This window comes from Phycodurus eques, chromosome 15 (genome assembly GCF_024500275.1).
Source record: "Phycodurus eques isolate BA_2022a chromosome 15, UOR_Pequ_1.1, whole genome shotgun sequence".
Taxonomy (NCBI): domain Eukaryota; kingdom Metazoa; phylum Chordata; class Actinopteri; order Syngnathiformes; family Syngnathidae; genus Phycodurus; species Phycodurus eques.
In genome coordinates this window covers 13852855-13865931 of record NC_084539.1, presented here as the reverse complement: position 1 = coordinate 13865931, position 13077 = coordinate 13852855, and the positions used below count along the sequence as shown (strand labels likewise).

The window sequence follows — 13077 nt, the reverse complement described above, 5'->3', positions numbered from 1 at the left end:
GCATTCATTTAACAGTTTTTCCATGTATATATTTTAATGTTCAACAACCGCGTTTGCATGCAAAACACATTTTTTAAACAAAGATTTGTTCTCACTAGTATAACCATTGTGATTACACTATTTCCACCTTTAGCAATGCACTTATATTAAAAAATGTAAATATTTGTGATGGTGGTTTGGTTTCGACTTTTATATTTTAAATAGCAATTTGTTATACATATGAGACAATACAGCATACTGTACTTGAAACAGTCTGGTGGTCATTGTATAGAATTTATGACTAGGGATTTTCACAAAATAAGTATCCCAAAAATAAGTGATTGAGGTTTTTTTTTTTTTTTTTTCTCATGATCTTTACATTACACGTTGTTCAAAATACTATGAATACAACAGGCAACAGTAGTAAAAGTAATATACAGTGACAGGACAGTAAAAGTCATAAACACACACACACAAATGCACGTACTTTTTTAATCGTCCCCTTGGGTTAAGTGTCATTGGGTCCCTTGAGAGGCACTATCAAGTTATTACCAATCAATCCAATTTGTATACTGTAATTCTTATCCTATTCAGGGTAACTAGGAGCCAAAGCCTATCCCAGCTGACTTATGGACTACACCCTGGACTGGTCGATAGTCAGTCACACAGCACATATAGAGACAGATAAGCATTCACTCTCACATTCACACCGTCACTGAGTGGGAACTGAACCCTGCCTGCACTGAAGTCAGGCAAATGTACCACTTGACTACACAATCAGTTATTATTATTATTAGTAGTAGTAGTAGTAGTACGAAATTCTTATGAGAAAAGGCACATAAATGTGATGCAGTGTGTCATTAATGCACATTAACACTAAATGCAAAGAAATTGGACCAATAAGTCTGAACATAGTAGATTATAGAAAGTCTTTCGATGAGGCTGTTTTAAAACACATCATTCAGTACATAGCACATTACAACATAGGCTGCATTTATGAATAAGTTGACTGGACGAGACTTGGTAGTATGGGCACTGTTGCATTCATCCCAACTGTATTGATTCTTCATTCATTTGGCTCAAAGCGCTTTCAGGAAACATGCTCAATATTGTGCAATATGAACTCTGTATTTGTGACCGAAGACTGCACATTTGTCACATTAATACCCGAAGGGAGACGATACGACAGCAGTGCATATGTATGAGTATCACATCTGACAGTCTCTAATTGGTTGATACTCACTGTTAGCCGTTTTATTGCCTGTGTGTCAGTGGTGGAAAAAAAACAATGATGCATTATTTAAGTTCTAAAATGTATTACATTATGTGCAGTATTATCAACGACATATAAAATATTTACATTGCCGTTAAAAAGTATTCACTGTGAAGAAGGAACCTTTGAGATTATCTTTTGAAGTACTTGGAATCGATTCTTGGATAAAAATGCTTCCACTACTGAGACAAACGTGCATACGCTTCATCTCCATCTTCTTATGCCTTATTTCACATGTTACACCATTCCATCCCGCTCACCTGTTCGTCATGTGACATACCAACCGCACAGACTCATGGGACTCTGCACTCCTATGAATTGCGGGTGAGTTTGACTCAGCACTGCACGGCTCATCTCCTTTTTATCACTTCGACACCCTAAGCACTCTCTGCAATACTTATCATGCATGCTCAGACAACCTATCCATTTAGTCTTTTGACCAGCACGCTGCAATCAGCGACACAAGCAGCCCCTGGAATGAAGTGAACGTGAGGCGTGTGAGCCCTTCACACGATGAGCTCTTCTTATACCGTATCCTCCGTAAGATTTGCGGCTGGCCTCTAAACATGTGAATTAAAAGCCCCATCTATTAATAAAATGGATAAATCTAAATTAGATTGAGCATGCGCACTCATTAGTTTTCCACATAACACTAAAGTGCAACCTAATTAAAGCTCAATAATGAGCAAATTGCAAAAACTAAATATTGCTTTTGGCAGCTGTACTGCAGAGGCGCTATGTGATAGTGAAATTGAGTTTGTTTTTTTAAAGGTCAGACAATTCAGACTCCCCCCCCCCCCAAAAAAAAAAAATAATAATAGTGATAAATCATTCTGTAGATGTTGGAGACTTTGGCTACTCAGTGACACGTAAGACAGATATCTTGTGTTTATATAACCTGGTTAGACATAGTGAGAAAATATTTTGGACTTTGGAAACATAACATTAAATTAGTGAGCACAAGACAAAGAGAAAAAACAAACCTGGTAAACACTTAACAGTGTTCTTGGCCAACAAAAGTCCCGACATATGACATCTTGACGTTATAAATACCACATGGCGTAAGAATAGGTCGTCACACGGCAAAAAAGGCACGCTCAGTTGCCGCCGCATTTATTTGATTGTTTAATGCCTGGCCAAGAAGGGTTTTTCATCCAAGTATTGACCATAATTATTATTTTACTACTGCATTAGTGAAGATTTGTGATAGACTAAGGCATGTTCTGACTTACATACAAATTTGGGTTACATCTGGTTTAAAAATAAAAACAGTTCCCTGGTTTAAAACAACTGACATAGGGACTTGGTAGATTACATTATTTTTGGCCTAGAATTGTTTTTTATGTATCTTTTTTTCTGTAATTTTGACTTTAGCATAGGTTGGTGACATTTGCCACATTCCAATTTACAGTATGTCAAAATTCAGGTTAGGCTGTCTTAAAAATAAGCCAGGTAGACACCTGACAGGGGGTTCTTGAATTAGGACATCCTGAACATACAAGTTTGAAGTTACTAATGGTGCACAGCTTCAAGCCAATGTAAAATGAAAATAAAAATGTCACACCAAAGAGAAGTGTTGTTAACAAGCCTGTCAAATTTGAATGAATAAAAAAAGATATCTTTATTGTCATTGTATAGGTACAATGAAATTTTAGCAGAGCAATACTGCCTAAGATGAACAAAACTAAGTATATGAAATCAGGCTTCAAAATGGTGAAAAATTTAGACATTCTCTCAGCTCTCAGACGCTGTGGACGTGTCCACAGAATGCGCTGAAAACACGCCCCATTCATCTTTCCCTTGTCACTCAAATACTTTGCACAGTATGTGCTCTGCACTGTGACCCACAGGCTGCATAATGTGTGCCGCTGTGTTTAATAAACAGTTAACTTTTCCCTGAAGTGACTCTGTTATGTGGACCCACATAATGTATTACACAAAACCAAGTGAGGCGGTGACTTATTGGACGATGTCGATGCTGGTGCACAGGCTTGCAAACTATGACGCCAATGCGGTTCCGGGGGATAGCTAACTGCATGCTGTAGTGGCAGAAACGGGCCAAGCTGTTATCACTAAGTAACTCGAAATTGCGATGATAGACACTGATGGATTGACGGTGCTTAGTACTGTAAAGGGGGAGGGCCGACTGATGCTAGAAAGCTGAAGTGTGTATTTGGTTTTAGCCATGCCCCAAAAAGACAGACAACTGAAATAATGACAAAGAGTTTAACAAGTTAGGACTAAATTGTTCTGGTCTTTGCACATGTTTTCAGCACTTATCTTCCCACATATTTGATTTATTTAGAAACAAATTATTAAAATCCCTTTACACATTGCAGTAGACTTTTTTTTTTTTGTAGTACTGAGAACCTTGTAGAGGTTTCGAACTCAGTCTTTTATATGATCTAAAACAGATTTTAACACAATACTAAGACTTATCCCATCCTCAGTTTGTGAGTTAACCAACATTGGTTACAAGTGAAGTATTTCCGGCATTAAATGAATCCTGGCCACAATAAAACAGCATTTACAGTTCACATTATTTTTCCATCTCCTTGTTTCAGTACAAAACAATGCTCTGTTGACGGTGCTAATGTATAATCACTTTTCTGTGTGTGTTTTTGTGTCTTGTTTCTCTTGTGTGTACAAGTATAAGTCATGTTGGTCCCATTTGTGAAAGCAGCCCAACCAGCTCCAGCAGTGAACAGAGCAAGACTGATGACATTCGGTTTGTACTCTTTAAATTTGTGGACTTTGAAAAATATATAATCATGCGCATAGAGATAAAGACAGTGTGTAAAACAGGATTAAAAACACCAATGAGATCCAAAACAAGAGTTGAAGACAATTATGTTCTGTTTTGACAGATGTATTTATATGATTTGAGGGGTGCATTATATCATGCTGAAATTGTTTCTGATATTTTTGCCCCGCTCATAAATCTATATAGCGTAGTAATACCAAAATATCATAAATGCCGCTCAGTGGGAAGCAGCAAAGCTGTACGCTGTTTTGCAAGTTGTCAAGTTAAATATTCATTTGAGAACATTTTGACACACAGTTCAAAATCTAACGTTTTACCGGTAGCATATGACAAATCGCAAATGAAAAAGAAGGCAGATACGTCAAGATGATCTTAAGAAATTCTAAAAAAATAAAATAAAATAATAAAAAAAGATCATTACCCAAAATAACTACTCCAAAATACAACTCAAACTGTCAAACTGATTTGTTTTTCTTCAATGGTTGTGATTGGCTATTTAAAAAAGGACGTATGGAGCAATTACACACCACTAAAATGGATTTCAAATAAAGATGTGATTGAGGTTTAAACTAAGCTTTAGCATTTGGACAATTGACATGGTTGTGATTATAACCATTATTTTTAATACTTGGATGAAAAGCCTTTGCAGTCAATGATTGCTAGAAATCAATCATTCATATTTTCTGAAGCTTCCTGACACTTTTCAACACAGGCATGCTTCTACATATCAACAAGTATTTTATTTCATATATGTACTGCAGTTGTGTGTAAATAACAACTCAGGACTCAAGTGACGATAGAGATTCTTTTAAGAATGTGTATGTGGAGATATTTTTAAGAATGGCAGATTCTAGAAAACAATTAAGCCCTTTCAAGCCCTTTTAAAATTTAGATTGATGCACTTTAATCCACTGTAATTGTGATTGCTGGCACAAGTAAAATGATCTGTAAGTGATTGAGCATGTAATTGAGTAAAGTAGTGGCCCAATGCTTTTCATATTGTCTGTATTCAATAGGCCAATCTCATGGGCGGATTTTCTAAGGGAGAGTTCCATCTATATCTTGGCCGCACGTCCCAATAGCTCGGCCATGCACATCCGTCTTCCCCTATAGTCCAGGAACCTGCGCCACACCCGGGAGAAAAAGTGAGAGGTGGAGGGAGAGAGGATGTACCTAAGTGTTTACGGGGTGACGAGCAAAATATGACGACACCGTGAAGAAGGCGGCTGGATAAAGCAGAAGGGACAGCAGTTCAAGCATCTGGCCCACACAGTGTGATATTGAAGCCAACAAAAACAACAACAACAACAAGAAGACAAACAACTTGAATGCTGACTGGTGTGTATTGAGTGAACGCAGGAGGGAAGGATGAGGAAGGAAGTCAGTCAGAGAGGTTTTGAAAACCTAGAGTGTTGAAGAAGTAAAAGCACATAAACTGTTTGGCTGCTCGCGCCTTTTAAATGACAAACACTAGACTCAATGGCCCTCCGGCTAGAACTAACCTCTCTGTGCGGGTACATTACTTTGACAGGCTGTTACTCTTCAAGCATTAATTCCTTTGGGCCTCATTATGTCTTTATGAGAGTTTCTTGCTACTGTAATGGCATTGTGTTTGCTATCACGTTGTTAACCACTCTACACAGAGGCACATGCAAAAATCAGTTTTTGGCACACTTTCATTGCGGATGGGCATCTGTGAGGACATGAAACCTGCGGGCAAGAAAACATCTATCAAACAGAAATATATGTAATAGAGCTGCTATACAAACTAGTCTAATTTATTATAAATGCATTACAAGTCTTATATTTATTCATGTATCCTCAGATGTACACTGTTTTATCTTCACTCTAATCCATATATTTTTTTTTCCCAATTTATTGGAATAAGGATCTGACCCAGTTTGTGACATGTATATATTGCCAATAATTACACTTGTTCTTGTTGTGCTGAGAGCAATATTTTGACAAGGTGAAAACATCTTCCATGAATTAGCCACTAGAGTGCAAGAAGGTGTTGAACAACTGTGACATAGCCCCATTGAGACATTTATGATAATATGTTCTGGGGCTGTTAATATGGAAAATGTGGTAGTGAACTGGGAAATCCCACAAATGTTCAACTTTCTCTGAAAGTTTAAATGCACACAAGATTGCTATAACAATGACTGAGCGAAGAGCATAACAACTATAAGAGCTTCATATGTGTGTGTACACCATGTAATTAGGTTTTAAAGCTAGGTCTGCTTTGTGAGTTAATTATGATTGACATGAAACATGATCGTGTGAGGGATGTCACAGTGCTAAAATAAATGCATGGCATTTACTCTCCTGGAAGGTCTAGTGTCTTTTGTCTTTTCTCCATTTTCATTAATAAAATATTGTACAGGATACAAGGGCATGGAGCGCAGAGTTTAAAATGAATATCATGTCATAATTTCAAGTCAAAGAGCCAATTTAACTAATTTCATTTTTTAAGAGCCAATGTTTCACAAATCTGATGAGTTAATAAAGGATTAGTCTGTGTCTGAGAGACAGTAATTGAGAGATATGAAACATATCAATGCTCTAATAAAATAAATAAGCAGAGAGATTTTTTTTATTACATTCATTATCTTTGTACCTATGGGACAACTGGCTGACTGCATGTGCTGCAAATACTAGAATTGCTGGCAAACGGCTGAAGGATGGATCACAGAGCAGACTCAACAAACGATGAGCAATCAGTAAGATTTATTGAACCAAAAGTGTATGCGAACATTAAGTACAAATAGCAAATAGAGAGCCAAAAACGATGATGACTAAAAGGGTGTTCCGAGAGAACAACTACATAGAATTAACAAAAAAATAATAATACAAACAAAAATAAGGTTGACAAAGCCACAGCAGAAGGAAGGGATGAGTACTACTAAGAAAAAAACAAAGTTTGTGGAAAAGGTCGCACATATAACTAGAAAGAACCATAGTTAAATTTTAGTACCGACACAGATAAATCTAGCCAAAGAAATTCTCTTTTTCTCTTTTGAGTCACGAATATTTCCGGCCACCCCACAATGCACAATGCCTTGTCTGTCTTCTTACATCATTCTCCATGAACCAGAAAGTAGCATGCTGACTAAAGCGGCGTGTAACGCATACTGATTATGAACAAAAACATTAGCGTGTGCTTACTGCTGGTAGTGGATGGTGTCTTTCAGATGCCCATTAACCAATTAATTTCCACTGACAATTAATTGCAAGTCTCCGCCCTGAAACCAGATGTCTATGGTGTGTGTGAATGGAAACTCAGTCATCCAGATGTGATGGAAGGGTCCTCTCCCTCCCCTCCCCCGCTTTTCTATTCAGCCACACCCTACAATTGCTGATTGTCAGTAGGTGAGGCTAATCACCTCTAAGGCCCTTTATACAGGTATGTAGGTATGTGACCAACCATCAGCAGGTTGTGCCTCGCTCTCTCCTGACGCCACGTTTGTTTGTGTGTGGGATCTAACTAATGTGTGATTATAATCGAGCTAATTGAGGGTACTGGATCCTTTCTTTGTGCTTTACAGCACCAAAGGAGTGTGTGTGTGTGTGTGTGTGTGTGTGTGCGCATGTGTGTGTGTGTGTGTGTGTGTGTGTGTGTGTGTGTGTGTGTGTGTGCGCGTGTGTGTGTGTGTGCGTGCGTGCGTGCGCGTGCGTGTGCCAATGTGCCATATCCTGCTGGGATAAATTGTTTGGTTGAATACTGTAGCTCACAGTTTCTTGGAGTGGGCAAATGCCAGCTTCTATGTCCTCATTGCTGTGCAGCAAGGGATTTGTGGCTGCTACTGTTTTTCTCCATTTTAGAAATTGTTTGTGTAGATTGTTACCTTGTTGTTTTTATTGTTGATTTAGCTTATGTTTGAGTAAATGAGATCCCCCCCTTCCCCCACTTTGCGCCTTTTTTTGCATTAGTGATTATCTGTCACAATTGCGACATGCTGTTAGCTAGCTAGCTATGGCTACATTCCCAAAAGGCATCTTCCCTTCGGATACTCCGCTTGTTTGGCTTCTTTAGAGCAGCACATTGTCGGCTGTGAGTGCGCTCACATAATAAAAAGATGGAGGAGTGAGAATAATAAAAAGATGGAGGCGTGAGAAATGTGGGGGGAGCGTGGGAGTACATTGAGGAGAAAGCATTGCCCCCCTTGAAGTGTGGACAGGCATACACTATTGAGGTATACAGAATACCTACCCAAACATACCAGTATTGGTCAATATTAGTATTGGGTTAAGGTCCGGTGATTGACTTGGCCAGCCTAAACCTTCCACATTTCCCCCCTGATGAAGTCCTTTGTTGTGTTGGCAGTGTGTTTTGGTTCATTGTCTTGTTGCACGTTGAAGCTTCTCCCAATTAGTTTGGATGAATTTTTCTTTAAATTGCCTGACAAAATGGTTTGCCAACCTCCACATGGCAGCGGTGAAGGTATCACAATCCATTGTTCGAAGAAGACTTTGAGAGAAGAAATATAAAGGCCATACCACAAGATGAAACCACTCATCAGCAAAAAGAATCGGAAGGCCAGATTGGATTTTGCAAAGAAATACAGAGATGCGCCACAAAAGTTTTGAAACAAAGTTTTCTGGACAGATGAGACCGAGATCAACCTCTACCAAAGTGATGGAAAGGCCAGAGTATGGAGAAAGTACGGATGTGCTTATGACCCAAAACACACAAGCTCATCTGTGAATCATGGTGGAGGTAATGTCATTGGGCTTGCATGGCTGTTTTTGGAACCGGCTCATTAGTCTGTATTGATGATGTCACTCATGATGGTAGCAGCAGATCGTATTCTGAAGTCTACAAAAACATTTTGTCTGGCAATTTACAGAAAAATGCATCCAAAATAATTGGGAGAAGCTTCAACGTGCAACAAGACGAAACAAAACACACTACCAACACAACAAACGACTTCATCGGGGGGGAAAGTGGAATGTCTCAGACTGGCCAAGTTTATCACCAGACCTTAACCCAATAGAGCATGCATTTTACCCACTGAGGAGGAGACTGAAGAGAGAATTCCCCAGAAACAAACAAGAACTGAAAGACGCTGCAGAAAAAGGCCTGGAAAAGCATTTAAAATGAAGAATGCAACAGTCTGGTGAAGTCAATGGGTCACAGGCTTGATGCAGTTTTTGCAAGTAAGGGTTAGGCCACCAAATATTAAATGTTATGGTTATGGTTTCACCATTATAACCGGCCCCTGGGGGGCCGGTTATAATGGTGAAACTACATCAATGTTGAATCGCTAGGCAGGGGTGGACTTTGAAAATCATGGTTTGCGCCATACGTTGATTCTTAGGTTATGGTTCTGGTTCACATAGGGTACAAAATGAAAGTAGTGTGGTAATGCTGATCAGCAACAATTTGTAAACGATGTAGAGTCATTGAGCCAGTGTTACCAAACCTTTACTGCGCCAAGGCACCCATTTTATGTTTGAAAAATGTCACCGCACACCACCAAACAAAAATGTCACAAAAAGTAGAAATACTGAAATAATAATGAGCTTGCTTTACTCACAATTGTACTTACTCAGTGTGAAATCTGAGCTTGTTTCATTGAACAGAAAGCTGATATAATGGCAACAGGTGGATAGACAGGTTTATCGTACATTCTGCCATCTGATGGAAGAGCATTTAATTGTTCTGCCTGTCACTACACGTCGCTAAGAAAGATAGATGAACAAAGACATATTTGTAATTAATGAATAATAATTTTATGCCAAAGTAACTGAAATCTCACGCCACACGTGTGCTACAACACCCAGTTATATCATGTAGAATCAGTTATATCTACAGCATAAAATCTTGATTTTTGAGCTAACATGATCGCCGGATTTCTGCTTTACTCCCATACAATGAAAGGTTTGCTCAAAACTTAACCCTAAAAAGTAAAATACCATATTATTGTGGTTGATCGAAAGTACCTGCCTGCCCTGATGCAGAGGGTCAGACAATAATCGAGACACTACAGTAAAAGTGAGATAAAAAGGTGCAAGAAAAAAATATTTAGATCATGTGTGGGAGGCAAAAGCATTTTGTCAAGGATGTTATGCAATTATTTCATAACACATTCAACGATGCTCTTCTTGACTGGTCTTTTTTTTGCATTAAATCCAGTCATTTGCAATGCCAGTAGAGCCTGGCTCTCGTGTGAAATATTTCCAAATGGTTCATTTTGTCATTATCTGTCACATATACAAATTTCCAATGGTTTTTATTCTAAAATGCTACATCAGATTTGAATGAAACTTCTGACATTTAATTTTAATTATTTTTATTTTTTTTACTGTACTCCAAGATGTTTTACAATTTCATGCATTATTCATTCACTCCTCAGTCACACCCTGGTGGTAGAAAGCTTCTTGTGTGGGAATGTGGCTGCCATTCTCCACCGACAGCCCCTCCGACCACCACCAAACATCCAACCACATTCATTCGTAGGCAATGTGGGTTACAGTAAGTGTCACAACAACAACATGCGCTTGGGTGGGGAAATGAACTGGCGACCCTCCGGTTGCGTGGCTCTTCCTCTCTGCGCCACACCCCCTACATCTATTAAGGACAGTTGTGTTTAACTTTTAAGCACAATACATGCATTTAATCTTTTGTAACTGTGCTCATAACAGATATTTCTTTAAGTACAATGTTTATTTTAACTTTTATGGTCATTTTAATTGAATAACTATTTAAGTACTGTTTTTTATTTTCCTATATTTAAGTACAGTGTTAATGTTCAAATGGCATAATGTTACAGTAACTTATAATAATAAATGATATTCTGTAGATATTAAATACTCGAGCAATAAAACCTATCTCTTTTGTGATGAACACTTTGGCCTGCTATGCTACTGTATTTTTCTGTTAGTCATGATAGTGGTACTTGGAGTGCTAAGTATTTTTTGAGGTGGTACTTGGTGTAAAAAGTTTGGGAACCACTGTTTTACTGTATACCGCTTCTCCTCATTAGGTTCGCCGGTGAGTTTGAGCCTATCCCAGCTGACTTTGGGCGAGAGTCGGGGTATACTCTAGACTGGTCGCCAATCAATCACAGGACACATACAGACAAATAACTCTTCACACTCACATTCACACCTATGGTCAATTTAGAGGAGGGGTTTCAAACCCATTTTCGTCACAGGCCACATTGTAGTTACGGTTTCCCTCCGAGGGCCGTTTTAACTGTGAAACCATATAGATGCTTAATCGGCTCTCATATTATTACACAACAAATTGATTGATACATAGTTTTGAATTCAGAAGTGAAGGACAATAATTTGTTTGACTATTGTTTAAGTTACTGTGAAAAGGGATTTGGAAATAAAATAATGAATGGCTATCATGAAGTTGATTGGTTAAAAGAGGGGAACAACTAAATGGACATCACAGATTAAACTAATTACAGCTTTAGCAAGTGACTGCAAAATACAACAGTAAATCGTATATATATGTACCGGTATAAACCTTGAAAAACACCCACCCAGCCAGTTTGGGATCATTTTTGTTGATAAATGTTGGAGCTCTAAGAACTCAGTCTTGTGTGTTTTGATCAGCCGAAAAAGCAAGGACCAACTGTTTTTTTGTCTTTTTACAACATATCATTACTGTCACCAACCCTATATTTTTTAGAACCACCTCCACAAGCAAAAACATCACATTCAGTACAACCACTTGCCAGTTGCATGCTGTGTCTGTGGAGGCATTTATGGCAGCCTTCTAACAAGCTGACAATTAATCCTCGGATGACAAAACGCGGCACCTCTCGCGTACAAGTACATCTTGCACAATACGGACTGGAATATGCAGTATGAGACTTTTTCATTTGGGCTGCTTCACACAAGATTGCATCTGAGGGGAAACATCTATGAACTGCCTGTAAATGTCATCTCCCGAGACATTCTAAGTAAAAGGGTCTCATTAAATTCACATTCATCTGTGGTTCAGTGAAGCCTAACCTTCTTCCCACCCCCTTTCACTGCCCTGCTGGACTTTTCTTTTAATTTAGGGCCTCATTATAAGTCAACGCCTCCGGTTGACCCTTGGATGTTGGACACCCGGGGAGGGGGGTTCATCAGTAGCTCCATCACATGTTAGTGTTGAGGGGGAAATTGGTGGTATGGTATATGGTATGGAGCAAAAAGCAAACTTTTTTTTTTTTTTTTTTTTGCTCAGTTATTACAGGCTCCTGATAAATTGGAGGGTGAGATCTGCGTCCAAATAAGAGGGGCAAAACAACTTTTGACAATCAACAGTTACAGTATTTTATTATTTAACATTTCTGCCTTCCTCTCCAATATAGTGATACCTTGAGATATGAGTTTAATTTGTTCTGTGACCACGCTTGTAACGCACATCACTCATATCTCAAAACAGATTTTCCCATTGAAATAAATGGAAATGCCATTAATCCGTCCGTCCGTCCGTCCCCCCACCCCCAAAAAAAACACAAACATTTTGTAAGCCTGAACCGCTCAGCCAAGCACGTCACCTCGGGTGGCCTGGATGGCCACCAGACTGACCTTTGGAAATTTTTATATACTCTTGCACTACTGCGTTGCCTCCCTGCTTCCCTGCACTTGGGTCCTCCATGTTTTTGCCTTGCCTTCCTCGTCTTCGACCAAACCCCATACGTGACAATTATTGGAAATGTTATTTTCCCCCTACGTTAGAACTGTTGCATTTGAAACTTCAGAAATGAAAGTATCACATTCATTTCATCATTGTTACTTCTTTAAAATAATTTGAGGTTTATATGGCGTTCTGACAAAAATTTGGCGATCTTTAAGACAGTACTACTATTGTACTCAGTATTTGTGATACTGTATCTGAAGCAATTCATGGGCTGGCACGGTTTTTTTTTGGTTACTTGAAGTATGCTGTCATCTAGTGTCGAAAGTTTATATTAGACGCAATTCCCATTCAGTATTTCTGAATCTCAAAACGCAAACGTTCAAAGTATTTGCGTGGTAATGACGTGCAGGTTGGTGAGCACCGCAACGCAGTTGCGTGTACTGTCTACGGCGCAATTGTGCGCATGCGCAA

General features: G+C 38.8%; 1 protein-coding gene across 2 annotated transcripts in view; it reads left to right on the top strand.

The window, feature by feature from the left end:
- Nucleotides 1-6341, top strand: part of phf24 (PHD finger protein 24) — a 30210-nt gene extending 23869 nt beyond the window's left edge. Inside the window, exons 7-9 of one of the 2 annotated variants that reach the window (XM_061698503.1) lie at nt 1544-1576; nt 3903-3980; nt 5033-6341. In XM_061698503.1, the coding sequence (XP_061554487.1) occupies nt 1544-1576; nt 3903-3980; nt 5033-5129 (208 nt within the window). In that variant the 3' untranslated portion in view covers nt 5130-6341. The remainder of the gene's footprint in view (nt 1-1543; nt 1577-3902; nt 3981-5032) is intronic. The other variant, XM_061698504.1, reaches the window with a different exon arrangement.
- Nucleotides 6342-13077: the final 6736 nt, after the last annotated feature.